Here is a 27542-nt window from a genome sequence, read left to right as displayed (position 1 = left end):
AGACCCCCCCAAGGGTGGGTGAAGGACCACAGGAGCTCACAGCTGTTTTCCAGCTCAGCTTCCCAGGCGGGAGGAGCTGGAAGGACTTGCTCCCCACGTATGAGGCCAGAGCCTCATACCGCCGTGATGCTTGGAGGTGAGCAAGGGTCCAACTCACCCTCAAACACTGTCCCCCGGCTTACCTCCCCTCCCTTTCTAGGGCTCTGGGACCCTGCAGATGGCCCGAGCCCCCAGCATAAGGGAGCCTCAGTGTGGGCACGTCTGGCCAAAGGCCACCCCTTAAATCTCAAGTGCATTAGTTTTAGTTTCCATCTGTATGTGAGCAGACACAAAAGCGCTATCATCTGCTGATAAGCAAACACAGGGGGTAGAGAGGCCCCGGCATCATCACGCGTGGAGAAGGGCACCCAAGGGCTTGGCTTCCCCAGCCCAGCCACCCGTTACCACCGGCTGCTCCGTCACGTGTCATTTTTCATTTGGAATAACTGGACACTCACTAGAGCAACACATGCAACTCCTCATCCATCCGAATCACTGTATCTGCTCCAAGCCTACTGGAATCATTAGAGGGCAAACATCATATTTTTGCAAAAGAATTGCAGTTTCTGATGCATTCCGTTTTAGGGTGTAAACCCAGCCGGGCCAGCACCGGCTTCCCGGCACACAGTGGCTCCAAGCCGCACTAGATGGGAGGTGGGAGTCTGGAGGGGCTCTGCTGGCCTGCGGAGGGTCCCCAGGGGCTTTCCAGGGGGGGCTCAGCCATCCTTTAAACCTCCTCTGCCTGCTCCACTGATAGGAACCCCCTTCACCCGCCCTTCCTCAGGCTGGTGGGTCAGCACAGCCCCCCTCCCCCCCCGCTGTGAGGACCTGGGGCAGCTGAGGAGGCAGCATGACCAGGGCCACCGGGCTTGTCCCATGGCTTGTCCCTGCCCTTCTGGTTTCCCCACTGCTGGGGCTGCATGATGGAACTCCAGTCATGGGCTGTGTCCCTGTGCCCCATCCAGCATTGTCCTCAGGGGAGGGTGGCCCCCAGATGCCCACGCTGCCTGGTGAGGGGCTGCCACCATGCCAGCACCCCACAGCACCCAGCCCAGGGGACAGTCATCAGGGTGCCAAACCTGGAAAGTGAAGGATGCCAGAGACTCTCCCTGGGGCTGTGGAGGCAGGTGGTGGTGGTGGGGGGGCTCTGGGGGACACCGAGGGGGTCTGGACCCATGTTCCTATCCCTGTGACCCACAGTTTGAGGACTGGACACCCATCCCCATCCTTGTGTCACCCAGCCAGGGACCCCCAGCAGGGCTGGACTCAGACCCCGTCCCCATTTGACACAGCCAGGGACCCCTGGTGGGGCTGGACCTGGACCCCCCTCATCCCAGTGTGACCCAGCCGGGGGTCCCCGCGGGGGCCGTGCCGGAGCTCGGCGGGGGGCGGGGAGCAGCCGTGCCCGGGACCCGCCGGGGCGGCCCGAGCCCCGGGAGGCGGTGCCGCCCCTCCAAGCCCCCCCGTCGGGGCACGGCGCTGGCGGGAGGCGGCCGCGCCGCAGACACCGCTCGCTCTCCGCCGCGCTCACGTCGCGGAGCCGGGGCTGCCGGTGGTACCGGGGCTGCCGGTCGTGCCGAGGCTGCCGGTCGTGCCGGTGGTACCGGCGGTGCCGGGGCTGCGGGGCCGTCGCCGCGCGAGGTAAGCGGGCGGGGGGCGCGGGCGGCAGAGCCCGGGCGGAGCGGGACCGCCGCGGGCACCGAGCGGCCGGGGAGCCCCGCGGGGGCCGGCACCGAGGGGGGCCATGCTGGGACGGGGAGCACGGGTGGGCACAGCCCGGGGCGGGGCATGCTGGGGCCGTCCAACCTGGAGCGATGTGGAGCCCCGGGGGTCCCCGGGTTGAGGCTGTCGGTGCTGGCCGGGGACCCCCGGGGGACTGTGTGGGGCGGGGGGCTGTGCAGGCAGTCTCTGCCGGCAGGAACGGGGCTGGGAGGGGATGGGGCACAGGGGATGGGGGGGTCCCATCCTGGCTGGTGGGCAGCAGGGCGAGGGGAGGCACAGCGGGTCCCAGGGGAGCCCCCGGAGATCCCTTCGCCTTCCACTGGGCTTGTCCCTGCGGCCCTGGCCCCTTCCCGGGGCTGAGTGGCAACAGGCCACCCGTGGGGTGCCAGCCGCCTGCCGGGTTCAGCAGCGGGGGCACCGGGGCTGTCACATCGGTTACCGGATGGCTTTTGCTTTCCTCCCACTTCAGCATCGCGGCCGCCTGGCTTGCCAGCCGCTGGAGTGGGAGCTGGCAAGGCTTGGCCGAGAGGTGTGATCTAGTGCTCCTGCCTGATGCTCCCTGAGGTTTTGGCTCCGGCGGGGCAGTGACGGGGCTGTGGCAGCCCAGGACGTGCTGCGGCTGCCCCTCACACCCTGCTTCTCTGCTGCCTCAGCGAGTTCCTCTCCTCATCCGCACGGATGCGGGTGATGGGCAGAGCTGTCCTCAGTCCTCCGCCTCTCACCCAGGATCCGGATCCTCAGCTCAGCCCAAGGCGCATTCCGGTGCTGGGAGCAGTGGCCACGGGCCGGCGAGGGCAGCCATGAGGGACATGCCCAGGTCTGGCTACCAGCGGAGCCTTGTCCATCTCACCTGGATGTGCCTGTTCTCCTCCATGCCAGTAAGGAGCAAGCTGGGGCTGGCCCATGGGGCAGCAGGATTGGCGCTGCTGGGCTTTGACCCACTGAGAACAGGCTCAGTCCGGGCGTCATCGCATGGTGCTGCCCACGCTGAGGGTGCCAGCACGTGGCAGTGTGGTGGGGGGCTGCAGGCAGCCGGCTGGGGGGCTGCCGTGGTGGGGCAGGCAGGCCAGTGGGCAGCCGGCCCCAGGCTCTGACCTGGCTCTGGACTTGCAGCATGGTGGGGCCAGGGTGCTGGAGAAGACCTTCGAGGAGTGGATGCGGTACCGTGATGAGTGCTTGAGGAGGATGGCGAGCGAGCCCTACCCAGCAGGTACGGGGCTGTGCCCTGTCTCAGGGTCAGATGTGGGCGCACGTGGATCTAGGCGACAGCCAGGGCTGGGACCAGGTTTTGTCCCTCCTCCAGCATCTTCTGTATCAGTCACCTCCAGAGGGATGAGCCAGGGGACTGACAAGTGTCTCCCCGACCCGTATGCAATGCCCAGGGCTGGGATGCCCCAGGGGGCTGAGGCTGGTGGGGGGCACCAGGGCCCCGTTCAGGGTGATGCTGGCCATGGGCTGAGGTGGTGGGGCTGGATGTGGCTGTGCCACCAGTGTCTGACTGTCGGCTTTCCCCCCTCCTCGCTGCCGTTGGAAGGGCTCTTCTGCAACCGGACCTTTGACATGTACGCCTGCTGGCCCGACGGGAGCCCTGGCACCTCTGTCAACGTCTCCTGCCCCTTCTACCTGCCCTGGTTCGAGAAAGGTGACGATGGCCCTCTGCCACCCTGCAGCTGGGAGCCAGGGCTGAGCCACCTGGGGGGAAAGAGGCTGTTGGGGTTTCCCCTCCTGCCCACTGCCAGGGGGAGTGGGACCCCTGAGCAGACCCGGGGCTAAGGGGACCCGTGGGGCATGGAGCAGAGCCAGCTCGTGCCCCGCACACACCTGCCCCAGAGAAGAGGGTCTTTGGGGTTGAGCGGAGTCCAACCCGTTGTGCCGGGAGAGGGGTTTGGGGGAGCCTGCGGGGAACACGCTGGTGCTTTGTGCCCACAGTGAAGCACGGGCTGGTGAGCCGCCGGTGCGGTGCTGACGGGCAGTGGGTGACAGTGAACGGCAGCCAGCCCTGGCGGGACTACTCGCAGTGTGAGGAGGAGATGGAGTCCACTGTCGAGGAGGTGGGATGCCCCAGCCTGGCTGCAGGGCAGGGATGGGCAGGGGCACCCCGGTCACACAGGTGGGTGCTGCTCACCTGGGCTCACCAGTGTGGTGCTTGCCTGCAGGAGGGTGCCCACCAGCTGATGGTGAGCTTCAAGGTGCTCTACACCGTGGGGTACTCGCTGTCGCTCCTGACACTCATCTCTGCCCTGCTCGTCCTCACTGTCTTCAGGTAGGAGAGCCATGGGGACACGGTCCTGCCCCTCATTCTTCCCAGCTGGTGATGGCCAAGCTGAGGGGTGTCCCCACCACCCACCCAGACCCCTGACACTTTTGTTCTTGGCAGAAAGCTCCGCTGCACCAGGAACTACATCCATGCCAACCTCTTTGCCTCCTTCGGGCTGCGGGCGACCTCGGTGATGGTGAAGGACGCGCTGTTGGAGAAGCGCTGGGGCATGGAGGTGTTGCAGGTGGCCGACTGGGAGGCTCTGCTGAGCCACGAGGCAAGTGCTGCCCCGTGGGGGGCCCTGCTCGATGGCTGCAATCAGCATGGGGACCCTCGGCTGGGGAGGGGTGCGCAGCTGGGTGCTGGTGCCCGTGCAGCCCCAGGCACCCAGTGGACAAGCTCTTGGGGTGCCTGTGCACCTGGTGGGCAAGCTCTTGGGGTGCTTGTGCAGCACCATATGCTTGGGGTGCCCGTGCACCCTCTGCTTGAGCTCTCGGGGGGACCCATACCCCCGTGGGCACGCTGCCAGCCACACAGCAGGTCTCCTCTCGCAGGCGGCACTGGGGTGCCGGGCGGCGCAGGTGCTGATGCAGTACTGCATCCTGGCCAACCACTACTGGTTCCTGGTGGAAGCTGTCTACCTCTACAAGCTGCTTATTGGGGCCGTCTTCTCCGAGAAGAATTACTACAGGCTCTACCTCTACCTGGGCTGGGGTAGGGGCCACCCGGGGGTGCGGTGGGGCTGGGAATGGTACCCGGTGTCGGTGAGCGCCATGGCCTAAACCGGCCCCAGGAGGGTGCAGGATGGGGGCTCTGCTGACCCCGGGTGTCCCCACGGTGTCCCTTGCCCTGGGGCCGGTTTCTCCACTCAGGCGGGTGCTTGGTTTTACAGGGTTTGCTGTGTGACTTGCAGGGACCCCCGTGGTGTTTGTGGTGCCCTGGATGGCCGCCAAGTACCTGAAGGAGAACGTGGAGTGAGTGGGGAGGGATGGGTGTCCCACTGGGATGCTCAGCTCCACGCTGTGGTTCCGGTTTGGCTGGGGAGCGGGACGGAGACTGCTGTGGGTCCCTGACCCACCTCGCCGGGGCTGGCACGCTCTTGGCCTTATCCTGCACCCCCTGGCACAGCATGATGGTGCTGCTCTCCGTGTCTCCCTGGGCAGGTGCTGGGCACTGAATGAGAACATGGCTTACTGGTGGATCATCCGCATCCCCATCCTGCTCGCCTCCCTGGTAGGGGGACACGCACCAGCCCCACGCCCTTTCAGAGGACTCCTGGTTCTGGGGGGGGTGGGGTGGGGTGGGGTGGGCAACGACCCCAGGGCAGCTCCCAGCAGAGCCCAGGAGGGAGGTGTGGGCCTCGGAGACATCACGCTAAATGCACATGGGGTGGTCTTTTTGCAGCAGCAGCTCGCTAACCCCCAGGCTGTGGGGCTTTGTGCAGGGGGGGCTGTGCTGAGCCCCAGGAGATGGAGCTGGGGGTGGCCCCTGTTGCTTCCTAGCCGGGATTTTGGGATGGCGGGAGGGGAGGAAGGGTGGCTCTGGGGACCCAGCAGTGTTAGGCTGCAGCAGCCTTGGCCGTACAGGGGGGGTGTCATCCCCTGTGGCCCCTAAGGGTGGGGTGAGGGGTGGCCGTGCTGGGCTATGTGTGCCCCTGCACTGTCTCCCCCCGCAGATCAACCTGCTGATCTTCATGCGGATCCTCAAGGTGATCCTGGCCAAGCTCCGTGCCAACCAGAAGGGCTACGCAGACTACAAGCTGCGGTGAGCCGGGAGGGAGGGGGTGCCTGGTTGTGGGTCCTCCCTGGGCCGGGGGTTATGCCACCTCCCCCTGCTCCCCCAGCCTGCATAACATTGAAGAACCACCCTGAGATTAACTAAGAGCTAGTCCCTGCCTGCACCTGTGCCCCAGCCTTTTAGTACCCGCTGCCGGAGGGGTCCCCTTGTACTTTTTCAGGCTGGCCAAAGCCACGCTCACCCTCATCCCCCTCTTTGGGATCCACGAGGTGGTCTTCATCTTTGCCACTGACGAGCAAACCACGGGCATCCTGCGCTACGTCAAGGTGTTCTTCACCCTCTTCCTCAACTCCTTCCAGGTGAGGCGGGAGCACGATGTCCTTGCTCTGCCCTGGGTGCACCGTGGAGCAAGAGTTGGGGGGGGGTCCCTCTGCCAGCTCGCTCTCCCCATGGCACCTCAGCCTGTGGCAGGGCTCAGGGAGGGGACACAGGCTCTCCCACCCACAGCCCTGCTGTTGGGTGTGTGATGGTGCCTCCTGTGCTCTCTGAGGCAGTGGTGGCAGGGGGACCTTGGCCCACAAACCACCCAGAAATGGCCTTGGGGACACTCAGCCCATGCCAGCCCATGGAGAGGGGGTGGCAGTGGGGGCTCACTGCCCTGCTCTCCCCCCCAGGGCTTCCTGGTGGCCGTGCTGTACTGCTTCGCCAACAAGGAGGTACGTACCTGCTGCAGCTTCTCCTGTCTTGGCTGGTCGCTTTCCCATCCCACCCCTCGCCTGCTGGCTCTGCGGGGGGGGGGGGGGGGGGCACGGCCAGGGGAGAGCCCCCACTCTCTCCCCTCTGTGGCAGGTGAAGTCAGAGATGAAGAAGAAGTGGCAGCTCTGGAAGCTCGACCACCCGGAGCTCTGCTGTGCCCAGTGATGCGGCAGCTGGCCCCGCAGAGCCAGGGAGAGGGGCTGCCGGCCACGGCGAGTGCAGGGGCCCGGCTGGAGGGTGAGGGGCTGGCCGGGAGCCGTGCTGCAGCAGCACCCACCCAGGATGGCCAGGATGGGACCAGTGTCGTGTCTGGGTTGTGCCGCACCCAAGAGCGCCGGAGCTGCTGGAGGGGATCCCCCTGCTGCGGGCCGGGGGGGAGGCAGGTACCCTGGGCTCTCACCTGACATCGCTGCCCCTTGGAAGAGCCTCACCCTGCTTGGGGTCGGTGAGCTGTGTGGGGAGACGTGCCTGCTGCCTTCCACGGCTGCCTGCGCTACCTGTACACCATCAGCTACCTCTGCTGGCATCCACCAGACACACGCGTGGAAACCCCCTTTCCATCCGCACCAGCCTGGGCACCTGAGGAAGGGGATCATGGCGAGAGGGAGCCCGGCCATCAGCAGGGGGCAAGCAGCAGGGAACGGGAGATGCTGCTCAGCCAGGCGCTGCTGCCCAGATGAACACACACCTCCTGCTGCACCCTGGGCTGTGCCAGCACAGCTCCGATCCAGGACATTACCTCCTTGCCCTAAGCAAGGACCATCTCACCAACACCCTGAGAGCTCCCAGACATCCATCCCAGCGTCAACCTGCAAAGCTCTTCATAGCGAGGTGCTGCTTCTGCACCTTCTCACCACGTTCTTCACTGGTGCAGAGCCTGGCATTAGTGCCTGCCTCCCTCCTCGCTCTCCAGCTGCAGAAGACACCAAATTTCCTCCTCTCTGCAGCAGCAGATCCTCCAGCCCCTCGCTCGCAGCACCAAGGCAGCAGGCATGCATGTAGCTTCCCACAGTGCTTGAGCACTTACTATTGTGTTTACCCTACGTGGTAGGGGCAGCACCGCTTCTCCTTCAGCGGCAGGGGAAAAACAAGGAGAGTGAAGGACCTGAGAGCATCAGCTCGCTGGGAGCTGAGCCCAACAGCCCCTCTCCCAGGCCCAGCCAGGTCCCTCTTTGTGGCTGGAAGAGCTGCAAACTCTGGGGCAGGAACCAGGAATCATTTTGGCAGAGGGCTGGGTGTTTCTGGGCCCAGCCGTGGTTCAAGATGTTTGTTTTCTAGTAGGGTGCCAACACATCAGCTGCCCACCCTCACCACGCAGCTGGACGAACCCTAGGAAGCCCAGGAACACCTACGCCTCTGCAAGCAAAGCACCCGAGCCTGCGTGAACACCTCTGTTCACATGTGACTGGTGCATCTGGCTTACGGCTTCTTTCCCCGTGCTCTCCTGCAAGAGCTGGGAGCAGCAGATACCATAGCCCCCTCGCTGTTACCTTCAGCAGCAAGGCAGACGCTGCAGAGCCCACTGTCCCTACGCTGCGATGCTTTACCTTGTGAAAGGGCCACCCAGGAAGCAGAAAGCAGCTCTTACTCTCCCCCACATGCAAGTGGACACAGGTGGTTCTCCACCTCCCTCTGCTTACCGGGAGCCTGGCATAGCTGCAGCATCTCAAGGAGGGTTGCCTTGAGCACGGAAAGACACTGCACCAAGCTCAGCTGCAGCAGGGTTCAAGGCTGGAGTGTCATACAGGAGTTTTCCTGGACTGATGCAACCCCTGTGAGGCCATTTTACACATTAACACTCATTTCAGATGTAAATAAACATTTATTTTTCAGCAAGCAGAGCACGCTGCTTCCGTCTGCTCTGAGGGAGGCAAACAGCTCTTGGGTACTGAGGTAAATTCATCTGATGTCTACACAAGGGCACTGATTTGCACTGAAGCTCACACCCCCCCCAGTTATGGGGGCATTAAACAAGCAGCCAGAGCCCCTGGCTCAAGGTAGCACTGTGTTCCCCTCCCTGGGATTCCATTACAGGTTACGCAAGGAGAACAGTAGCCAAATAAAACAATATAATGGGGATAAATAACACAAAGAGTGACACAAATCACACACCAGCTGTGGTACCAGCAGAGCCATCGCCTGCAGACCAAGGGAGCAGGTAGCTTCTCCTGGTGAGAAGTTGGGATTGCTGTCTGGATGCTCCTTTGCTCTGTACTGGGTACCGCAGGCTCCAGCAACCTAGCACCCATGGGTGCACTGCCTCGGGAGGAGGAAGCTGGCCCTCTTCTTGAGATCTAAGCTAGCCTCCCTGCTGAGCACTGGCCCCTGGGCTTCCAGGCACCCTGAAATGCTGCTGTGTGCAGAACTGAGCTGAGAACAGACACATAACAGTTCTCAACACCAAGAACCTTGAAGCCCAGCATGAAAGGGGAGCTGTGCCTGGTTCTCTTCTGGCAGGCTCAGAACTGCCTATGGAGAGAGAAAGCCCTGGCTGCACACTGGCCAGCTGTAGGACACAAGGAATCAAGAGCAGCCCTGCTCCCCTCCTATCAGTCCAAACCCCCACTCAGCTTAATTTGTGTTGAGATACACCAAGAGCTTTAGTTTTGACCAGAAAGAGGTTTTCATGTTGCCCTGATGGCTGCTGCACGGTGGCCTAGGGCCTGCCTGTCTCAGTGCCAGAGCAGAGGTTGGCTGAAGGTTTAAAAGAACAGTCACACCAACAGCTCCCAACTGCCTCAGGACAGAGCTGGGCACATCAGTACTTCATGCCAAGGGGAAAATATCAGCATGCAACTCAACAGGGCCTCAACTCATTTCTGAATTACTGCAGAGACAACTTCTGCCATGCAGCTGGGACCTTCTGGGGGCAAAAGTGGCAACCCCCAGCTAGGAAAGAAAGAGCTGAGGCCTCAGAAGAGCACACAGTTAATTACCTATGCTATTCCTCTGCAACTCCGGCACTGCCAGGTCACATGAATCCCTGCATCACCTACCCAGTTAGTGCTGCAAGGATGTCACCTCCAAGAGGAGCCAGGCAGGGCAGAGAAGCCATGGATCAGACCCCTCAGCACCTGGGAGAAGAAGCTGGCAAATACTGTAGGTTTTCCAGTTGTCCTGAAATAAATTAGTGATTTTTCATGATTCTACTACACCAGCTCCCTCCAGAGAAACCCACACAGCAGAAACAGGTTCTCAGTTTTTATTATTTTATCCAAGTCAGCAAATACTATTTTATCTGGACAGCTTGCCTTAGGGTAGCACCGGACTCCCTGCTGCACGCACAGCCACCCTTTCAGCAACAAATGCTGCTTTAAGTGCTCCATTGAAAGCATTGCCTCAGGGAAACACTATTTATAGAAAGCCCCTCCCTGGTGTCCCCTTTGGGCTCCTCCAGCACCCTTTTAAGCCTTTACATCCAGGCTCCTGCAGCACATCTTCTGTGGGGCTCTCCTTATAATACACCACAGCATCTCTCAGCTACTCCTTTTCCCAAGCCCTCAAGCATTACAGTCTATAGGATGTACCACTTTACCCTGCAGAAAAGCCTTTTCTTCCACCCTGTGACCTAGCAAAGCCAGCCCTGCCCGAGACTGTGTAGTCTCTGCTTCCAACCCTGCGGGTGGTTGGAAGAGCCTACTCAGCTCTGAAGGCATTGCTGAGCCAGGGCTTCCCTCACTCTCCACATGCTCCGAGGCCCTTTCACTTGGTTTTTGGGGTTGGGTGGTTTTTGTTTTTTTTTCTTCTATGAAAACTTCTCTCCTTGCCCCACAGACACCTTGCCTTAAATTCCAGTCTGGGTTGCCAAGGCACACTGCACTGACACCCCTGTACTAGTGCAGCCAGACACTCTGCCAAGGTTAGGGAGGGGGAATGCAAACTGCCTTGGTGCTTCCCACCCTTCCTCCAGCCACAGGGAATGAAGGACAAAGCCCCAAACACTTTTCCCAGCACAGCCTCAATGCTCTGAGAAGCTGTCAGGGATGCTGCCCGAGGAGAACTGACTCCTCCTCACCAAAACTAAATTCTTCAAGGTGTAACCTCCTGCAGCCATGTCCCACCGCTGGCTGCACAGCTAGTGCCAGATGCACACGTGCATGCACCCATGTCATTTGCTAAAGATGGAAAAAAAATATACCGTGTCATGTTCGGTTTAAGAGTTAAACACAAGTACAAAGCAGCACCCCACAGCTGAGCAGGTACAAGCTGCCAGCAAGGCAGGTTCACATCAGGGTGGGCCATACCCGTCTCAGGACTGTCCCCAGGAAGCACAGATACACCAGTTCAGTGGGACAGTCAGACTAGATGGCACTTTCATCAAATGCAGGCCAGCTTTCAAGTCTGCCTAAAAGGCCTTGGGCAGCTGATCAGAAGGGATGACTAACTGAAAGGATGGAGTCAGAATGGATTTTTCTATTTTGGCATCTGTGATTAAGGTCCAAAAATCAGGAGGAACACACAGTTTCTTCCTCTTTCTAAAGAGGCTTTTCCAGACTCATCCAGGCTAATACCCACAGGAAACCATCTTACACCAACATAACCACCACCAGAGCCCTCATGGCTACTCACCCAGCTCCAAAAGATGGAGCAGTCTCTGGGGAGGCAGCCTATTCCTACACTGCCTGCCCTTTGAAAACACCCACACCATCAACACAAGAATGTCTCAGCAGAACTATTTCCCAACACTAAAGCCTGGAAATCAAAGTCAGGCAGCGGTTGAGGACCAAAGCTTGGCACCACAGCTACATCTGGGATGCTATTTCTTTTGCCCACCTCCCATGTGGGACAGATCTACCCCTCAGTTCCTGTTCTGCCTGCCTTGGCATGCTGCTGCTTGCCAGAGACACAAGAGACTGAAGAGTCTCAGGCCCTGTGTTCTTTCAAGTCCTTCCAGGGAAACATCTGCCTCGCAACCGCTGTCACTGTTGGGATCTTGGCACTGACAAACCAGGATGACAGAGTCTCTGCCATAAGGCATTTACCACAAAAACGAGTTCTTTGGGACTGAATAACATGATCACAAACAACCCCAAACAAGGCCTGAGGATGGCAAGAATCTGAACCAAACCAGGGTGGGCTGGTTGGAGAGAGAGGTTTTGAAGCACAGATCTGGGATGGCAGTAGAACAGACATTCCAGCTGGAGACCAGGGCTGCATGAGTGTTGCTGCAGCTCCAACCCAACCGTTACAAAGTCTATTCACTTTACCCATTCCCAACAAACCTGCCTTCCTTATTGCCCAAGTTACATCTTCTGTGCCAATCATGGCATAGAAGGAGCCCCAGGGCAAGCGTCAGAGGCCTTGGGGAGGATGGGATGCAGAGAAGGATAGTTAATTGATAGCTGTGGGTAACTGTCAACTCTCTAACACCATACAGCCCTGAATGACAAGGGCTGCAGGAAGGTTAAGGCAGATAAAACTTCTGGGCTCAGTGCTTCTCCTCTTAACCTAACCTTTTGGCATGAACAGCAATGGCCCTGGGAACCCAGACAGCAGTCAGACCCAAAGAGCTGATGGGTGGTAGTCTTCTGCTGTCCCTCGTTCTCCAGGCATGTTCTCTGATGGCTGAGACCTTCTTCCACGCATCTGCCAGCTGCTGTGGCACTCACAGCAGAGCTGCAGTGCTGCCAGCACAGCCCTCGCGCTCATTCTCCCAGGCACACTCAGCTTCCGGGTGGAACAGTCACCCGACGTCAGTATTCCTGCAGCCACCAGGAAAAAAAACAAAAACAAAACAAAAAAGCAGGACAGTCACCCTTTCAGTGGGACAGAGACAAGGGGACTAAGGATTTTCCAAAGGGAAAACCAGCCAGAGGTCAGACAAGGACTAATTAGAGCACAGCTTCAGTGCGCAGGCTATGAGCAAGCACCGGGCACACACAGCAGATGGCTGATACTTGCTGTGAGGAACGACACCCCCCTCAATGCCATAGCCCTCAGTGGTTGTCAGTAGTTCCCACTCACCCTCTTGCTTTGTTATGGCTCTAGCCAGCTCTGCCCGCTTTGCCCTGGGGCTTGGAGCCTCTGAAGGTTTTGAATCACAGTCTGCAGAGCTTCTCCTGAGGGCAAACCAAAAGGAAAAATCAGTGTTAGCAATAGGTCAGCAAGCAGTAAAGAGCAGGCTGCAGTCTGTATTCAGCCACTGTTACCCTCCCTTCATGCTGCCTTCTCCCCTGCAGCTTCCAGGGCCCAAAACCAGGTGACTACTCCGACTGCCCGGTGCTGGAACAAGTTCCTGTCATCATGAGAACAGGACACAGGCTTCACGAATCACTTCCCAAGTTACTCTGACTACTGAGCAGGAGGGATGTGAGGGGCCACATCCCCCCATTCTCTCAGCCTGGACTTGTCAGCAGAGGATGAGACAGAGCCCAAGATCTGCTGTGAGAGGAAGTGCAAGAAAGTTCCATCACCAACTTTCGAGCCTGGACACTTCCCTGAGAGGGGATTGTTAGGTCCCTCCAAACCACCACTGTCAAATAATCAAAACCTGCCCAGCCACACCTCCCCTCCAGCTTCCCCCACCTTACCCATTTCTCCCACACACTCCTCTAGGACAGCTGACAGCTCAGGCAAGCTCAGAGACTTCAAGGAAGGTGGCCACCCTTCCAGCACTGCAAGAAAGAGGAACCGCACATTAAATCAATCTGCATGCCCTCTGTGACAGAGGCAGAGACAAGGGTTTGGTGTTGCTGTGAAGCACCCACATCCAAAATACTTCCAGTTAGAGGTTCTGAGTCACATGGGAAGAACTGAGGGGTTTTTAACTAGCAATTCTGCCACTTAGGAATATTTTTTCCCTTCACTGGCTGGATCATATATTAAGAGAATCTCGAAAGGATTAAGTTTAGTGGACAGAAGTCAGCTGAATCTCTCTTTGTCTCACTTTTACAACACAAGCAGCAAAGAGCACATCTCTGGAAGCATGTCACAGGCAGTGGGATCATTTGCTAACTCCTCTAAGGAGCTGGTGGGGCAAGCCTGCCCAGCCACGTACAGCTGTTTGCCCACTGACCAAACAGCACAAACCCCCAGATGGGGTCAGGAAACTAACCATGGCTTCCCATTCAGCCCTTGCCCTAGGGCACAGCGCAGTAATGCACCCGAGGTGCCCACATGTGCAGTGCAGGCAGGGGAAGCCACAGGCCCATGAAGCAGGGCTGCCACTGGGTGCCCATACTACGACTTTGCCCATTTTTAGCCAAACACCTGCCAGACCCCAAAGTCTCCCATTTGCTAAGAATTAGAAGTTGCTGAGCAGCTCTGCTGCCGTTGAAATCCACGTGACCCAAGTGTTCCAAATGCTTTCCCTGAGCAAGATTTTTTCATATTAAATTTGAGGGTTTGGCTGCTGATTAGTTTCCAAATCTCTTTTAACTTCATCCTTTCAGCAATCAAAAGACAAGCACATGGCTCGCTGTGGGGTCTCCTGCTGCATACCCACCCCTTGCACCCATTTTCATAGTCTGATAAGGTCTTCCTTACCTGGACGCTCACCAGGCCGCCTGCTCTCACCAGTTCTCAGCTGCACCTTTGTGTCCAGCACTCTGCCGACTGCCTGATCTTGGGTTAGCCGGGAGGACAGCTCTGCTTGACAGGATCTGCCAAACAAGACAAAGCCCATCAGAAGTGCACAGGGACACTTCCTGGAACAACATACCAGTCTGTGCACTCCTACATCCTGCAAATACCTGCTTGGGGTGCCGAGGGACCGCATCTAACGCCCTGGGTTACAAACTGCTCCTTGTTCCTTCCCAGGAAGAGGAAGACGTGCCCCAGACAAAGCTCAGGGCGCTCTCCACTGTGCCCCATCTCCACAGCAATCTCTGCCCCTGTCCACAGAGGAGCTGCGGGGGGAGAAGAGAAGGAGGGGGCGGGGTGAGCAGAAAAAAGCCCAAGCCAGGGGCTGTGCCTGGCTTATAAGAGATTCAAGCCTGATCCAAGGTTTCTAATGGGCAAATGAAGCTACCTCAGGACAGGCATCATGTTAAAGCAAGAGGCACATAAAGTTCTCTGGCCATCATCGTCATATCAATTCGAACAGTGTATCTGCAGAGCATGGCAGGGCCCTTCTACCAGGCAGCCTCAGTTCCACAGTCACAGGGAAAAAGACAAGTGCTCTGCCCCTTGCAAAATAGGAATATTCCCCTTGGGAATATTTTGCTTTGCTGTCCTTCTGAAAGCCAATCCCAGTTCAACCTGGGTTAGTAGTGAGCAGACCACATGCACTGTCAGGCTAGGATCCATAAGCAGTAGGATTAATGCTACCTTCAAGGACCTGTCTGTTCTGTCAGTGGACAGAACAGAGTCCATGACAGGAGTCCAAGCAGGACTAGGAAAAAAGCACCACAAAGGCAACAAAAGGTATACTTGGAGGCAGGGGAAGACAGAACTCAAAGGCAGTGGCACAACTGAACAGGGCAGCTTTTTCTGCTAGGTGTCAGAGTTGCGAGAAAGAGCCAGGGCAAGACATGGCAAGTCCTTTGGTGTGCTATGGAAGTTAGAAATGCTTTCCTGCATTCACCCAATCACCAAGTTACACCCTGGTCACTGGGTCTCATGTAAGCACAAAGCAAGCACTTAACCTTTTGGTTCCTTTTAGTTGAAACTAGAGCACCCATCATCTCTGAAATGTCAGGCTGTTTTAGTTTGTGAAGCCTTAATCAGATGCATATCTGTTCATGTGACTGTGGTTTTCCACTAGAGAAAGTCAGGCAGGATCCAAAATGGGTTCAGATGCCTGCTGAACTCTCCTGCCTTACCCCAAGAAGCACCTGTAAGACCACCAATGTGACCTTTGATATCTGTATGGCCCAAATCCCATTTCCCAGTAGCCTCAGTGCCATTTCCTAGGAATAGCTTACTTGATCTGATCCAGCAGGACTCCAGCATCCTTGGTGATGGCCTGAGCCTCTCTGAGCTGGCACTGAATAGCATTCCAGGTCTCATCCCGCTCCATCAAACAGCTCTCAGCCACTGCACGCAGCTTCTGCTCCTGGCACACCTGGCCCTTCATCACCTCCACCTCTTCACACCTCTACAGCAGAGCAGAAGAGAAGATTAGACTGGAAATACTGTACATCATTCACACACGTGCCTACTCTGACACATCCCTGGAGTTTCGGCCACTTCAATGGCTTAGGCAGCCAGAGGGTTCCTGTGGAAGTGCACCCAACCAAGTGAGAAAGGAAGCTGGATAAGGCTTGTACATTGAATAGTTTCTCTCCACATCAAGACCAGCCCCACAGTCACAATTCCCCCTTCCTCTCCATTTGCAAAGATACTCAGTAGGCCAAATCTCCTGAATCAACTGATGTCTGTTCACTACTGGCTGTACAACTTCACCATAAAAATAACACTACTGAAAAAGTAGGTATTCAGTTCCTCCCACTTGCCCTTTTAGTTCTCAGGTAGATGGGAAACAGACATAAAGGCTTCACAAGCATGGAGCACAGAGGAGTGGATAAGCTGCACTTACCATGTTACCTGATCTACTTGACACCAAGTGTATCCACTGAAAGTTATGTCTTTTCCTTTACCCCAAGCTATTAGAGGCACAACATAAAAATATGCTACCAATCACTTGTTGCAGCATAACATGTGACAAGGCATTGAGCAGCTCATGGCAGACCTTGTACCTTGTGCAGCTGAATGGCCAATTCCTGCATCTCAGCCTCCAGCCGGTCCGCATAGGCCAGCTCCAGGGCATCACTGGGTGGCCGAGCGTTGCTGTGCCATCGGGCAATGGCAGAAGTCATCTTCCTCTTTGGTCCAAACAGACTGGTGGGAGAACAGCAAACTGTCAGGGACCAAACACTGCACACCACCTGTCCCTAGGCCCAATGGGATCCCATGAGGACCTGTGCAGTCTCCTGGTTTCATCAAGGCACCTGCAAAACTAGGAGTCTGTTACAGCCAAAAACTAGGGGATATCAAAATTGTGTCAGAGATGGCCAGAACAGAAAGCTACTCACTAGCTAAACTTTCCTGACCAGATCCTGTGCACAGTATATAAGGGGAAAGATGAGAGCTACATTACAGACACTCACGTGATGCCTATTTCCTTCAGATCACTCTCTGTGAGGGTCAGGAAGATCCTGAGGTCAACATCTTGCTCCTCAAACACTTGCAGATATTTCAGGCATCCAATCTGCTCAAGGAATGTCGCCAGGTCCTGCAGCCCATGCAAAACCAAACTTATTTATGCCTTCACAAACAAAAGCATTACCATTTCTCTTAATCATAAACATGTGCTTCCTCAGAGTTGCTGTAAGGCCCTTCTGGGTTCTAGAAGCAACCATGACTTCCCCTGGTTAACTGCCCTTCTCCAGTCACACAACAGGACTGGCCTGTCTGCTGCAGCCATTGCCTCTCATAACAAACAGAGGGGAAAGACACACCAACACCTCCCCTAGCCCACACCACAGCCATGTTAGGTAGCACAGCCACAGGCCTGAAGGCTCTAGAATACCACTCCAAGCAACAGCAACACCTAAGCAAACAGTTCTTTGTACAAGAAAGTGCTGTTTCACGAGCATGGAAGTTTGGGCAGAGGTTTAGTATCAAAGGGGTTTTGGTGACAACTTCCCTTTCAACTGAGAAGGCCAAGAAAGCAGCTTAAGCAACCTTGGGAAAACCTCCCATGCTCGACACTGTCTGCATTACTTCAGAGACAACTTTCAGTGTGTACTTACCTGGGGCCCTGTATAGGCAGGGGGCTCAGGAAGGATCAGGTGCTGACTAGAGCCCCCAGCTTTCCCTGGGCAGTGGGTCCACTGACTATCACTGTTGCTGTAACGGTTCTTGATCTTAAAACTCTTGGCTTGTTTCCGACTAGGGGGACTGTTTGCATGGTCAGAATCCTGAAAAAGAAAGAAAAAACCTACAAAATGTAAAGCGCAAAGATGTCAGGATCACTACAGCTAACAAATACAGGCTCGAAGAAGTCCCAACTTCTAAAGCCAGGCTGTGGTCCACAGAGGCAGCAAAGACTAGCAATTACTAGGAAGGGCTGAGTCTAGTCACTCTGAAGGTAACAGCATGGTAACACAGAATGGTATCGAGCTCCTGGCTTCAGAAGCAACATACCAGGGCAAAGAGCAATGCTGAATCCTCCCTGAACCAATACAGTGCACTGAGATTCTACCTGCAAGAAGCTCCTCAAGATACAGAGGACTTTTGCTCGTGTTCCACCTATGTCACCCTTCTGTACCTCAGCCCCAGACCTGTGTCTTGAGTCATAGAAGCTGTGACCTCCTCCCCTTTCTGTACTTCAGGCATGCCAATGCAGTACTGCTGTCCTTCTCTAAATCTTACTATACTGCCTGCTATCTTGGCAGGTTCAAGGACTGATCCAGCTCTAGCAAGTCACATCCTTTCTTGACCATCATCCAACTAGAAACCTGCACAGTTCAGAAGCTGGAGAGAACTTAAAAATTACTGACCAGTCATCAACAACCTACTCTAGAGTGAACATGCTCTAAGAGTTGGCTCCTAGTTGGAGATCAAACAAACCAATCCATCACCTTCAAATATGGAAATTGTTTTTTTCACCCCTGCAATACTACCTTTCCTCATCCAGCCTGGTACTACAGCCTCCTGCAGAGGCAGAGTCATAACAGACTGTGGAGGGGTGACAGCACTGGCCAAGCTGAAGGCAGAGAAAGGAAAATTGAAACCCCCACCTCATTGCTCTCCAAGGAACCTTCACTGCTGACTCCCAGGGCTTTGGTGAGGCATTCACTGCTGCTGCTGCTGCTCCTGATGGTTGCCAAGTTGTTGGTGAAGAACGCGTTATCTTCTGGAAAGGAAAAGGGAAAAAGTTGAGATTCAACTTCCTTACGCTCAGTGCTGTTTTTGCTACACTATTGCCAGCAAAACCTGCTGGAAGTGTAAAGGAGAAACCAAGAGCAAGGCTTCATATGCAGCACTCATGACACAAGATGCTTCGAAGACATCTGCTCCATCTCCTTTGCACCCTCCCCTCAGATTATCAGTACAAGTTGTGAGATGCCCACTGAGCATTCTCTTCCATAGGCTAAACCAGGGGTCCTCAAACTACAGCCCACGGGCCGGATACGGCCCCTGGTATTTACAGACCCGCCCCCTGCACCGGGGGTTGGGGGGAAGCCAAGCAGCCACAGATGACTTCCTGCCACTTCATCCACATGCCAGCCCCCTGTTTAAAAAGTTTGCGGGCCCCTGGGCTAAACCATCCCAGCTCGCTCAGCCTTTCCCCATGAGATACTCTCCAATTCTCTACACCATAGTGGGAAAGGTAAGTGCAAGCCAAGGGCTCATATCTCACATCCAGGTGCGCACTACAAGCCAGACTGCTTTCTGAAACAATGACTTACCTCTGCTGCTGCTGCTCTCCACATCTTGCTCATTAATTGGAGAGGTAACATCCCGGTTCCGGATATCACCTGCTTCACAGCTGCCATCATCACTGAAGGTAACATAGCCCTGAGGAGGGACCTGCTCTGTGTGCAAGAGGAAAAGAGAACAAAGTTTAGGTACTACGCAAGTTACCAGAGAGGCTCCAAGCACCCACTCCAGGATTTGAAAATAATCAAGAGAAGAGACTGCCTTCTTTACTAGCAGGTTTCATTCTAAAAAGCACAGATAAGAACTGGGAAATGCATGTGCCTAGAGCCTCCCGCACACAAACACACATTAGCTGTACTTTAGATGGCTGCATTGAAAAACAAGAAAGTCAGAGGAAAGAGCCTCATAGCAGAGATGCACCTTAAATAGCAGCTTTCAGCATTTCCTCTCCTCTTCATACTCAAGTTATCTAATGGGGAAAAGCATCTGCTGAAGAAAGCAAGGTGTCAGCTATGTCCCATTCCCAGCCAAGCACACCCTGTAAATCCAGCCCCTCCGCATCTGTGTTACAACACTAGCAGCATCCCACTGCCATTTAAGCAGCGGACAGCACCATTTCCATAGTCACTGCCTGTGGGATAACACGCACCTGTATTAACCAAGCTTTAAACATGCTTTTAAGTCCATATTCTTGGTTATTCTAGACAACTAGGTAACCAGTCTCAGAAACACCTATGGCTCTGACACAAGCACACAAAAACAAAACTCATACCACTGTATCCAGGGGTTGATATCTGAACTGGGATCATCTTTCTCTTGGCCTATTGCAAAGGTTTTGTAATCTCATTCTTAGTATTTCAAACATCATGGAAGACAAAACTGACAGGTCTACCAGAAGCAGCGAGTTCACTTTAGTGATCAATGATTTCTTGGCCTGTGTGACCACTTCCTCTGTCATCAACTTGAGAAGGGTTCTCAAACTTTTGAGCCTACCTCAAAAAGGTAAGCCGGACTGTTCAGGTGTCAGGGGAACAGTAACTGAGGTAAAAGCAGTGTTTGTTCCATAGAACTGTTCCACTCATCAATATCCAGCCCTGACAAAAGAGTTCAAGGGTGGGTTTTTTTTTTTAAACCAGAGATGGGATAGCCTTGTATGATGGTGTTCACTATCTTTGTTTGTACAAACCACACATGAATCCTAGATGAAAGGAAATTGTTGGTACAAAAATAACTACAATACATTTAAGACCTCAAAGAACTCTCAGTTAGGCTTTTAACTATTCTCACCATAGCGAGACTGCTTCTTTCCCCCAATTCCAACTGCTGTTATCTTAGCCAAAGCCTGGGGCCCATCGTGGATGCTGGGACCCTTGGTCCTACGAACAGGTCTCTGTCTCTGGGGAGCAGAACATGATTCATCTGAGGAACTCAGCTCTTCATATTTTCCTGTAGTTCAGACACAGACTGTTAGCAGCATAGTAATTAATTTACCTACTTTGTTTTATAAATGCAGTGGGAAATAAAAAGGGAGGGTGAAAAGTTTAACTAGGTTAGTTTAAAAGGAGGAGGGTGAAATCATTTAACTAGGTCATAAAAGAGCCAGCAGACAAAAAAACCCCACACCACTTGGGACCATGCCTCTTCCATCCTCAGAAATGCTGGAATTTCCAGGACAGACCAGCTAGTACTACCCCATTTACACAGCAACACACTTTCAAAGTATAAACACCTCTCTTCAGGTTCTATCTTAAAATGAACAAGCTAAAACACCTCTCTTACCTGGACCCCTGCAGAAGACCTTGGGCACTGGGGCTGCGTGCAAATCTATCAGCCCCACAATCTTTGTATGTCCATACTTCATAGCCAGTGTCCGTGCTGTGGCTCCAGTATTATCTCTGACATCTGCCTTCACTCCCTATAGAAAAGAAATACACATTTAAGATGTACATAGCAGAGGGCACTACATACAAAAATTCAAAACAGCTAAAGAATTGTCTTTGTTCCTCCATCAGAAACACAGGCTCACCTTTGATAGGAAGTTCAAGCTTCACTAACACCTCTTTGCCTCTCTAGTTATCCAATCTCATTAATCCCTGAATGCCAAGCAGCCCAGCTATATGGCTCCTGTGCAATTGCCATGGGGAATTACTTTGTTTTATCTGAAAAATGTTTTGCATTGCTGCCTCCTTCTGGAAGTAAGCTGGACCAGTTAAATGGGATATTAAGCCCACGTTTTTTAACACAGAGAGACCTGCCTCCAAAGGCTTATAAGCATGCACAAGATGCTCACTAGCCTGAGCATGCAAGCCTGTAAACATAATACGGAGACTACCATTTTAGCAGTTTTCTAATTCAGTCTTTCAGTTAAACCTGGACAGTCAGATCCAACTCGTATTTGTGCAAGGCCAGTGTAAAATCAGAGTATTAGTCTTCAGAAAGCAGATACTTTGAGAAGAGTCCTGGAAGTCTGGGAGACTTCAGGGGTAACTGTCATCAAGGATCAAACACAACACTAAGTAAGTGTCAAATTTGTGGTTCTTCCTCTGAGGGCTGGAACCACAGATTTTCAGCTTTACAGAGAACTGCCTAGACACTTACATGATTGAGAAGGTACTGAACAATTATCTCATGGCCAGAAGCAGCTGCTTCCATCAGAGGCGTATATCCATACACTGGCTCCCTAGAGAGAGAACAAACACGCATACATGGACTAGGATAACCAAAGCTGAAAAATGCTGCAGCCTTCGCCATATCATAATAGGGTATCTCCAGCCTCTACCCTCAGCTGATCACAAAATTCACTGTTCTACTGCACTCTGGTCTAGCCCAGTAAAACTCCCAGAGGAGATTCAGTAAGCATTACTCTATTGGCTGTGTAGCAACAAGATTACTCTTCCAGTTGCAGATCTGCCTTTCAATGGCAAAATCAGTTTTGCAGGAGCTAACAAAGCAAAAGCCTCTTGTTGACCTCAGGCAATTCAATATGCAGAAATGTACAGGCAGTTCCCAAGGCACAGGAACACACTGCACACTTCAAAAAAACCCAAACTGAACTTGAAATACACAGAAAATTCAATAGACTTGTAAAGCACACTTGAGTTCAGAAGGTGTTGCACCTGTTCACTTTCAGAGTTTAGGCCATCATTAAACAAGCAGGGAATCTAATTTCTCTTGATCTTAGTTAAATAAACGGTGACAACATGGGCAGACTTCACAGTTCAGTTTGCAGGTCACCTGTCCTTGTATCAGCTAACAGAGCATGCCATACTTCCTAGGGTACAGGAAAAACAAAAGCAGGCGTGTTCTCCCTGCCCATATTTGTGTTCCGATGCCAGCTGTTGCTTCCCTATGCAAAATGAGGTATCTTTTGAGAAATGAAGTCACAGATTCCTCCTTACTTGCAGTTGGCGTTTGCCCCATTGTCCAGCAAGAACTTGACCATCTGTTGATGTCCAGCACTGGTGCAGTGAAATAAGGCAGTCCAACCATGAATATCCTTCATCTCCAGCTCTGCACCTTGCTTCAAGAGAACAGAGAATGTTCTTTACTGCACCCCCTCTGCTGGGTCTTTTAACCACTGCCCCTCTGCGCTGTGATATCAAGAGAGTTTAAACCCCTGTCAGGAAGCTGAACTCACAACAGAACACAAATTGCACACTTTGGTTGCAACTGGCAGAGAACCCTATCCTGTGCATTTAAACCATGTACTGTGGCTTTACCTACTTATGGAATACACACCTGTAGAAGAAAGTAAGCAACACTCTCATTTCCACAGCTGGAGGCCAGCATGAGCGGCGTCTGGCCTTCTGGTGTTGGGATGTTCACATTCACTCCTGCTTCCAGCAGTAGGTGCACAATGGTGTCATGGCCAATGTAGGAGGCATACATTAGTGGAGTCCAGCCACCACAATTCCTCTTATTTAAATCCAGCTCTCCACTAAATAACAGAAAAGAATTCAGCTCAACTACTGTCCTGGAGCTGTAGATCACAGTAGGCTCCTGCAGCCTCTTGTTACCATCATTGTCTCAAAAGAAGGCTGAAAAGAATTCTAGCACTGAAGCCTGCATGAGAATTCCTACCAGCTCTAGCACAACTTCCACCAAATCACTAAGGAGATAGTTTTTATCAGCAGACTTGCCCCTTGAAACTTTGTGCCTAAGAACCCCTTGGGAGTTCCAGCGATGTGCTCCCACGGCAATGTTAGACCAAGCTGTACAGCAGCCAGTGAAAAACCGTAACTGGCAGCAAGTAACCACAGAGCTGTGCCCTCCCCAGCCCCTCCTTACCGCTGAATACACTCCTGCACCACTTCATACTGGCCAACAGAGGAAGCCGTATGCAAGTCCAGAGGAACATCCAGCTCTTCCCGACAGATCATCTGACCGACCCCATGCCACATGGAAAGGCTGCGGCTCAGCAGCTCCGACTCACTGGCTTCATCACTCAGCTCCGACATCCTGCCCTGAGTAACCAAAGAAAAACAGTATTTTTACCTGCAGATGTCCATTTTCTATAGAACACGCATTCACCCACTGGCACTACGGCTCAGAGATATACCAGGGGCTTGGAAGGTGAGGTAGTCTCAGAAGTATAGTATTTCAAATTCCTACCTCTACTTTGATCACCTCCTTTGCCTGAAGCAATAACACTTGCTGAGGAGTTTTTGCTGGTAGATCTTTCTTGCTGCAGTGGACTCAGATTTGAATACACTGAAAAAATAAAAGCCAATAATGCTAGAGAAAACATCTCTCAAATCTCATTTTAAGACTTCAGAAGCACTGGCTTTATTTCCTCCCCTTCTAATCACAATATGCCTAAGGAAGCTTTGGATACTCTCCTAAGACTAAGTGCCTATTGAAGTGCAGATGACATGCTTAGCATCATAGAAAAGGATTTAATTCTTGGTCTTCGGGTTTTATAATTCAGAGAGGATTAGGAATTCATGTGTCAGATGTTCCTAGTCTTTCTCCATCCATATATTGCAGGATGGCCCTGCTGAAATTAAGACACAGTCATTAATAATGACAACTGTCAACTGCTCAAAAGCAGTAAGATCACCTGAATGGGGTGCACACTTCATTATGTCATCAGGTTGCAAGTAGGTGGATTCTACCATTTATTGCTTCAGCACTTCAGAAGTAGCCCAGTCCTGGCTGTGAATCTCAGAAATTGCTGAAACATTTCAAGCAGCAATGCACCTGCCCATTCGTTATCTGAGCATGCACCATCCTGCAGACAGTAACTTAATTACAAAGCCAGCACAGTTTCATGACTGTCTGAAAGATTTCCTATCCCTAGCCTTAGGGAGCAATTGCATATTAATCATTTTAACCACTCACAGGAGAGTGTTCTTGTCTGGCACTTCATAAAAAGCTGTTCAACACAGCTGCAACTATCATCTGAGGTCTTCAGCTGCCTTTTCAGGCTGCATCAAAGTCAATCCAATGGGAAGCACTTCCCTCTCCCTGTAGCCTCATCACCCATCATGCAGCACTTCTGGGGTTTGCCTACTCCCAGTACATATTATGTTGGGCAGCAAAGCCAACAAAGTATTCTTCCTTTCTCTTGATAATTTCTCACCAGTTTAATTCCTTAGACTGATTCATTCTAGAGTCTTGCAAATGCCAAATTTGGCACTGGTGAAGAATAAAAGAGCAAGAACACACTTTTCAGCAGCAGTTGCTCTTTAGATGGCCTCAGCTGTAACATTTCAAACCATACTTACTATTTTCTAAACAACTGGGAGTCTTTGTCTGGCAAACACAGCCCCTTTTCTTACAACATAAGCAAAACATCCCCAAATTCCTACCCCTTCACTCCTTATCTGGATCCTTTCTCCCACACCTCACTTGTTCCACTCCTCCTTCAGTCTGTTAACACTACAAAACCACCATCTATTCTACCTAATCAGTGTTGTAATAAGCGATTCCTTTCTTTGCAGGTATCTGCAAAAGCCCCTATTTTACCTAATAGCAGCAATTTCTATTACACTGGCAATCCAGTGGCCTCAGGCCAGAATATGCAGAGCAGAACACAAATGAAAGACCTGAGCACCTCACAATCAAAATGTAAGGAGATTTGAATGAATCATAAGGGGGAAAAGTAGCAGTGTTTCTCACTACAACAGATTAAAGCTGCCCCTGGAAGGCAAAATGACATATTCACAGTTAAAGGAGTTAAGATCCAGGACAGTGTGTAGAAGCACATTCACATGGAAAGTAAATTGTTCTCTCTGCAGAGACCTCCTTGTTAATTGGATACATTAATTATAAAACCCACAGGTATTTGGTCTTTGTCAGAATCAGCCCCACTTCCAGTACTAGTTGCCAGTACAACTTTGGCAAGTTGATCCACAGTCAAGAGGGCTGTGTCAATACTGACATGACAGGTTATGCTTGACCCCAGAATACTCAAAGGTCTAGGCCTTATTGCTACCACCTACACCATGCTCTTAATCACCTACACATTAGGGTTTTTTTTACTCAGACTTCACTCCAGCCTGATCTGAACCATGATGTCAGCTGTGCAAACACCTGAGAAAATACAGAGGACAGCTGAACAGAATCCATAGAACAATAAAAGTGATCAGAGCCCTAAGGACTGAGATGAAAAGGCCTGGTGAAACGAAATCAGTTGTCTGGTCTAGAGAGGAGATGCCTGAAGGGGACATGCGATAACAGCCTTCAAATACATAAATGGTTGCTGCAGAGAGGACAACAGAAATAATCAGCTCCTTGTGGCCATGGTGAATATGACAGAACATAGTAGGCTTAAGTTGTAGCATAGAAGATTGTTTAAAGATTACAAAAATCTTTGTAAAAGTAAAAGCAGGAGTACTGTGATAGATTACCAGCAGAGATTCAGTTGCTAAGAATAAGCTAGACAAAGGCCTCTGAACATTGGGCAGTCTGTTCTCTTGATTTGTGGCAGTCATTAAGTTCACATTTGTTAAGAGACCTTCCTCAGCCCCACGAGGCCATTATTATTATTATATTTACTACATAAATACCTAGCTATTTATCAGGATCAGAACTCAATAGTGCTGAGACTCAGAGCAGGTAGCAAACGTCATATTACCCTGAATTCAGAGAGTTTGCTGATGAGAAAGCCAGAAGGCAGGAAAAAAGCCACCATAAAAACTTAATATGAAAGTGCCAGCAAAGAGCATGCCTTTTTGGAGGATAAGCCTGAGGAACAAGTGACAATAGATGAAAGAGCAGCAGAAGACCTACACTGAATTAAATGGGAGATGATACCAAAAGCAACAGCAGCAAGCAGTCACCAACAGAACAAATCCAAAAATGCCTGTTAATCACCACCTATCAGGGACCATTAAGCTGCACTGGCTCTGCTGAATTCATTCTCTCACATCCTCTTCCACAAGCACAGGTAACATCTATACAGGTCCTTCTGTCCCAAAAGAAACAAGACACCCAAAACAGCATAAGTGTGGTGGGTGTTGGTGTTCTCAACTGAGCCATCAAGCAGATAACACACTTCACTACTGCTCCTAACCTAGTTCTATCTCCACTAAATTCAGCAACAACCTAGTGGAAGAAATAAGCAGCCTTGTTAGATCCTTGTATAGGTAACTAATAGTAGTTACCAGCTCAGTCACAACAAGCACTACCAGAGCCAGAACTTCTTCATACCAGTTGTCTACTGACTGAGGAGAGACTGGCCCCCACATTACAGCTGTAGGAACCTCATCAGTCTTCACAGGATGGTGGCATGTACAAGAAAGTAGTGCTGCAGCACAAGCCCCAGCTGAGGGCCCACAACACCTTGGTTCAAATCTACACTGGCCTGTTGAAGAGACACCAAGCTCTTCATCTGTACCATGAGCCTGGCACCCTCAAGTATCTCAAAGCACACCACATGCTCTCAAAAAAGAGAAGATAAGAAGTACAAGAGCATTTCAAGAGCCCCATTAGGGAGCGCATTTCCCAGGGCTGGGGCTATGCCACACAAGGCACTGCACCCCAATGGAGGCGCACCCCACGGCCCCCGGGCTCGGTGCTGGGCAGGCTCTGGTTGCCCAACAACATGCCCGAAGAGGAGCGAGCCCAGCTGCAGCTGTCAAACCAGTAACTACTGTTACCAGAAGTCTCACAGCAAAACGGTTTCCGAGGGCGTGATCCCTGCGTCTCACCAGGCCACTGTTCCCCCAAGACCCTCCTAAGAGTTCGCTGTCGGTGCCCCGGCCTACCCCACCGCCGGACCTCAGCCAGCAGACTGGAACCGCTCCGGCTACGGGCCCACCGCGACCGGCAGCCGCCAGGGGGACGGCCCCAGAGGCGGCTGCGCCCAAGGCGACCCCTCCCCAGCCAACGGAGAACAGCAGCCAGCCCAGCCCGCCACAGGCCGCACCACCCCTCACCTGCACACCCGGTAAGCTCCACCACCGGAAACCGTCCCGCCCGCGCAAGGAACGCTGGGAAACCTTCGCTTGGCTCAGCCTCCAAAGCCCAAGAGCCTCCACGGCGGAAAAGGCGGGCCCTGCTAGTGGCGCAGAGCCAATAAAAGGTGCCTCTGTAAGGAGGAGGAGCGAAGGTCAACCAATGGAATTTGCGCTTCGCGGGAGGGCGGGCGGTTCTAGCAGGCGGGCGGACCCAGCCCGGTGGCTGAGGTAGGGGGGCGGGTGGATACTAAAAGTACCAGCAGCGATATGGGCGGGTGGAGTGGCGATTATGGAGGTCTTAA

The 27542-nt window shown here is 53.1% G+C and overlaps 2 protein-coding genes across 12 annotated transcripts; one reads left to right on the top strand and one right to left on the bottom strand.

Annotated features, from left to right (window-relative positions):
- Positions 1-744: 744 nt before the first annotated feature.
- On the top strand, positions 745-6780 carry LOC308062283 (glucagon receptor-like). Of its 9 annotated transcripts, XM_080383547.1 has the most exons (13): positions 745-2639; positions 2875-2971; positions 3296-3403; positions 3691-3812; positions 3918-4024; positions 4139-4295; positions 4573-4732; positions 4932-4992; positions 5182-5251; positions 5694-5782; positions 5976-6114; positions 6430-6471; positions 6605-6780. In XM_080383547.1, exons 1-13 carry the CDS (start codon positions 2562-2564, stop codon positions 6674-6676), a joined length of 1302 nt encoding a protein of 433 aa, XP_080239673.1. In that variant the 5' UTR covers positions 745-2561; the 3' UTR covers positions 6677-6780. The 9 variants fall into 9 exon arrangements, 8 of the variants coding, with proteins under 8 accessions (XP_080239673.1, XP_080239668.1, XP_080239671.1 ...); XM_080383542.1 differs by lacking the exons at positions 5976-6114; positions 6430-6471; positions 6605-6780 and having other exon boundaries at positions 745-1680; positions 2488-2639; positions 2875-3403; ... (1 more) ...; positions 4139-4732; positions 4932-5771; XM_080383545.1 differs by lacking the exons at positions 5976-6114; positions 6430-6471; positions 6605-6780 and having other exon boundaries at positions 3691-4024; positions 4139-4732; positions 4932-5771.
- Positions 6781-9699: 2919 nt separating this feature from the next.
- ANKS3 (ankyrin repeat and sterile alpha motif domain containing 3) lies at positions 9700-27305 on the bottom strand. Of its 3 annotated transcripts, XM_080383532.1 has the most exons (18): positions 27220-27305; positions 23450-23548; positions 23126-23301; positions 22577-22775; positions 22237-22358; positions 21437-21518; positions 20618-20753; positions 20126-20284; positions 18868-18993; positions 18196-18311; positions 17206-17373; positions 16561-16685; positions 16150-16291; positions 15376-15548; positions 13997-14112; positions 13042-13125; positions 12476-12570; positions 9700-12213 (listed from the first exon to the last, which is right to left on the bottom strand). In XM_080383532.1, the coding sequence occupies exons 3-17, from the start codon at positions 23293-23295 to the stop codon at positions 12488-12490; spliced, it is 2001 nt and encodes a 666-aa protein (XP_080239658.1). In that variant the 5' UTR covers positions 23296-23301; positions 23450-23548; positions 27220-27305; the 3' UTR covers positions 9700-12213; positions 12476-12487. The 3 variants fall into 3 exon arrangements, 2 of the variants coding, with proteins under 2 accessions (XP_080239658.1, XP_080239659.1); XR_013927530.1 differs by lacking the exons at positions 9700-12213; positions 12476-12570; positions 13042-13125 and adding an exon at positions 14203-14358; XM_080383533.1 differs by lacking the exons at positions 23126-23301; positions 23450-23548; positions 27220-27305 and having other exon boundaries at positions 22237-22354; positions 22577-22708.
- Positions 27306-27542: the final 237 nt, after the last annotated feature.

This window comes from Falco punctatus (assembly GCF_963210335.1).
Source record: "Falco punctatus genome assembly, chromosome: 4".
Classification (NCBI taxonomy): domain Eukaryota; kingdom Metazoa; phylum Chordata; class Aves; order Falconiformes; family Falconidae; genus Falco; species Falco punctatus.
Note: the sequence above shows the minus strand (reverse complement) of the source record. Positions and strands in the feature narration are given on the sequence as shown.

Coding starts and splice junctions, on each gene's coding strand:
- LOC308062283 (XM_080383540.1), top strand. CDS start 2,734: ATGGTGCTGCCCACGCTGAGGGTGCCAGCACGTGGCAGTGTGGTGGGG. Junction 4,025..4,138: donor CTCGTCCTCACTGTCTTCAG/GTAGGAGAGCCA, acceptor TGTTCTTGGCAG/AAAGCTCCGCTGCACCAGGA. Junction 4,733..4,931: donor CTACCTCTACCTGGGCTGGG/GTAGGGGCCACC, acceptor TGTGACTTGCAG/GGACCCCCGTGGTGTTTGTG.
- ANKS3 (XM_080383532.1), bottom strand. CDS start 23,295: ATGTCGGAGCTGAGTGATGAAGCCAGTGAGTCGGAGCTGCTGAGCCGC. Junction 22,359..22,576: donor TTGCTTACTTTCTTCTACAG/GTGTGTATTCCA, acceptor GTTCTCTTGAAG/CAAGGTGCAGAGCTGGAGAT. Junction 20,285..20,617: donor GGTCTTCTGCAGGGGTCCAG/GTAAGAGAGGTG, acceptor TCTGAACTACAG/GAAAATATGAAGAGCTGAGT.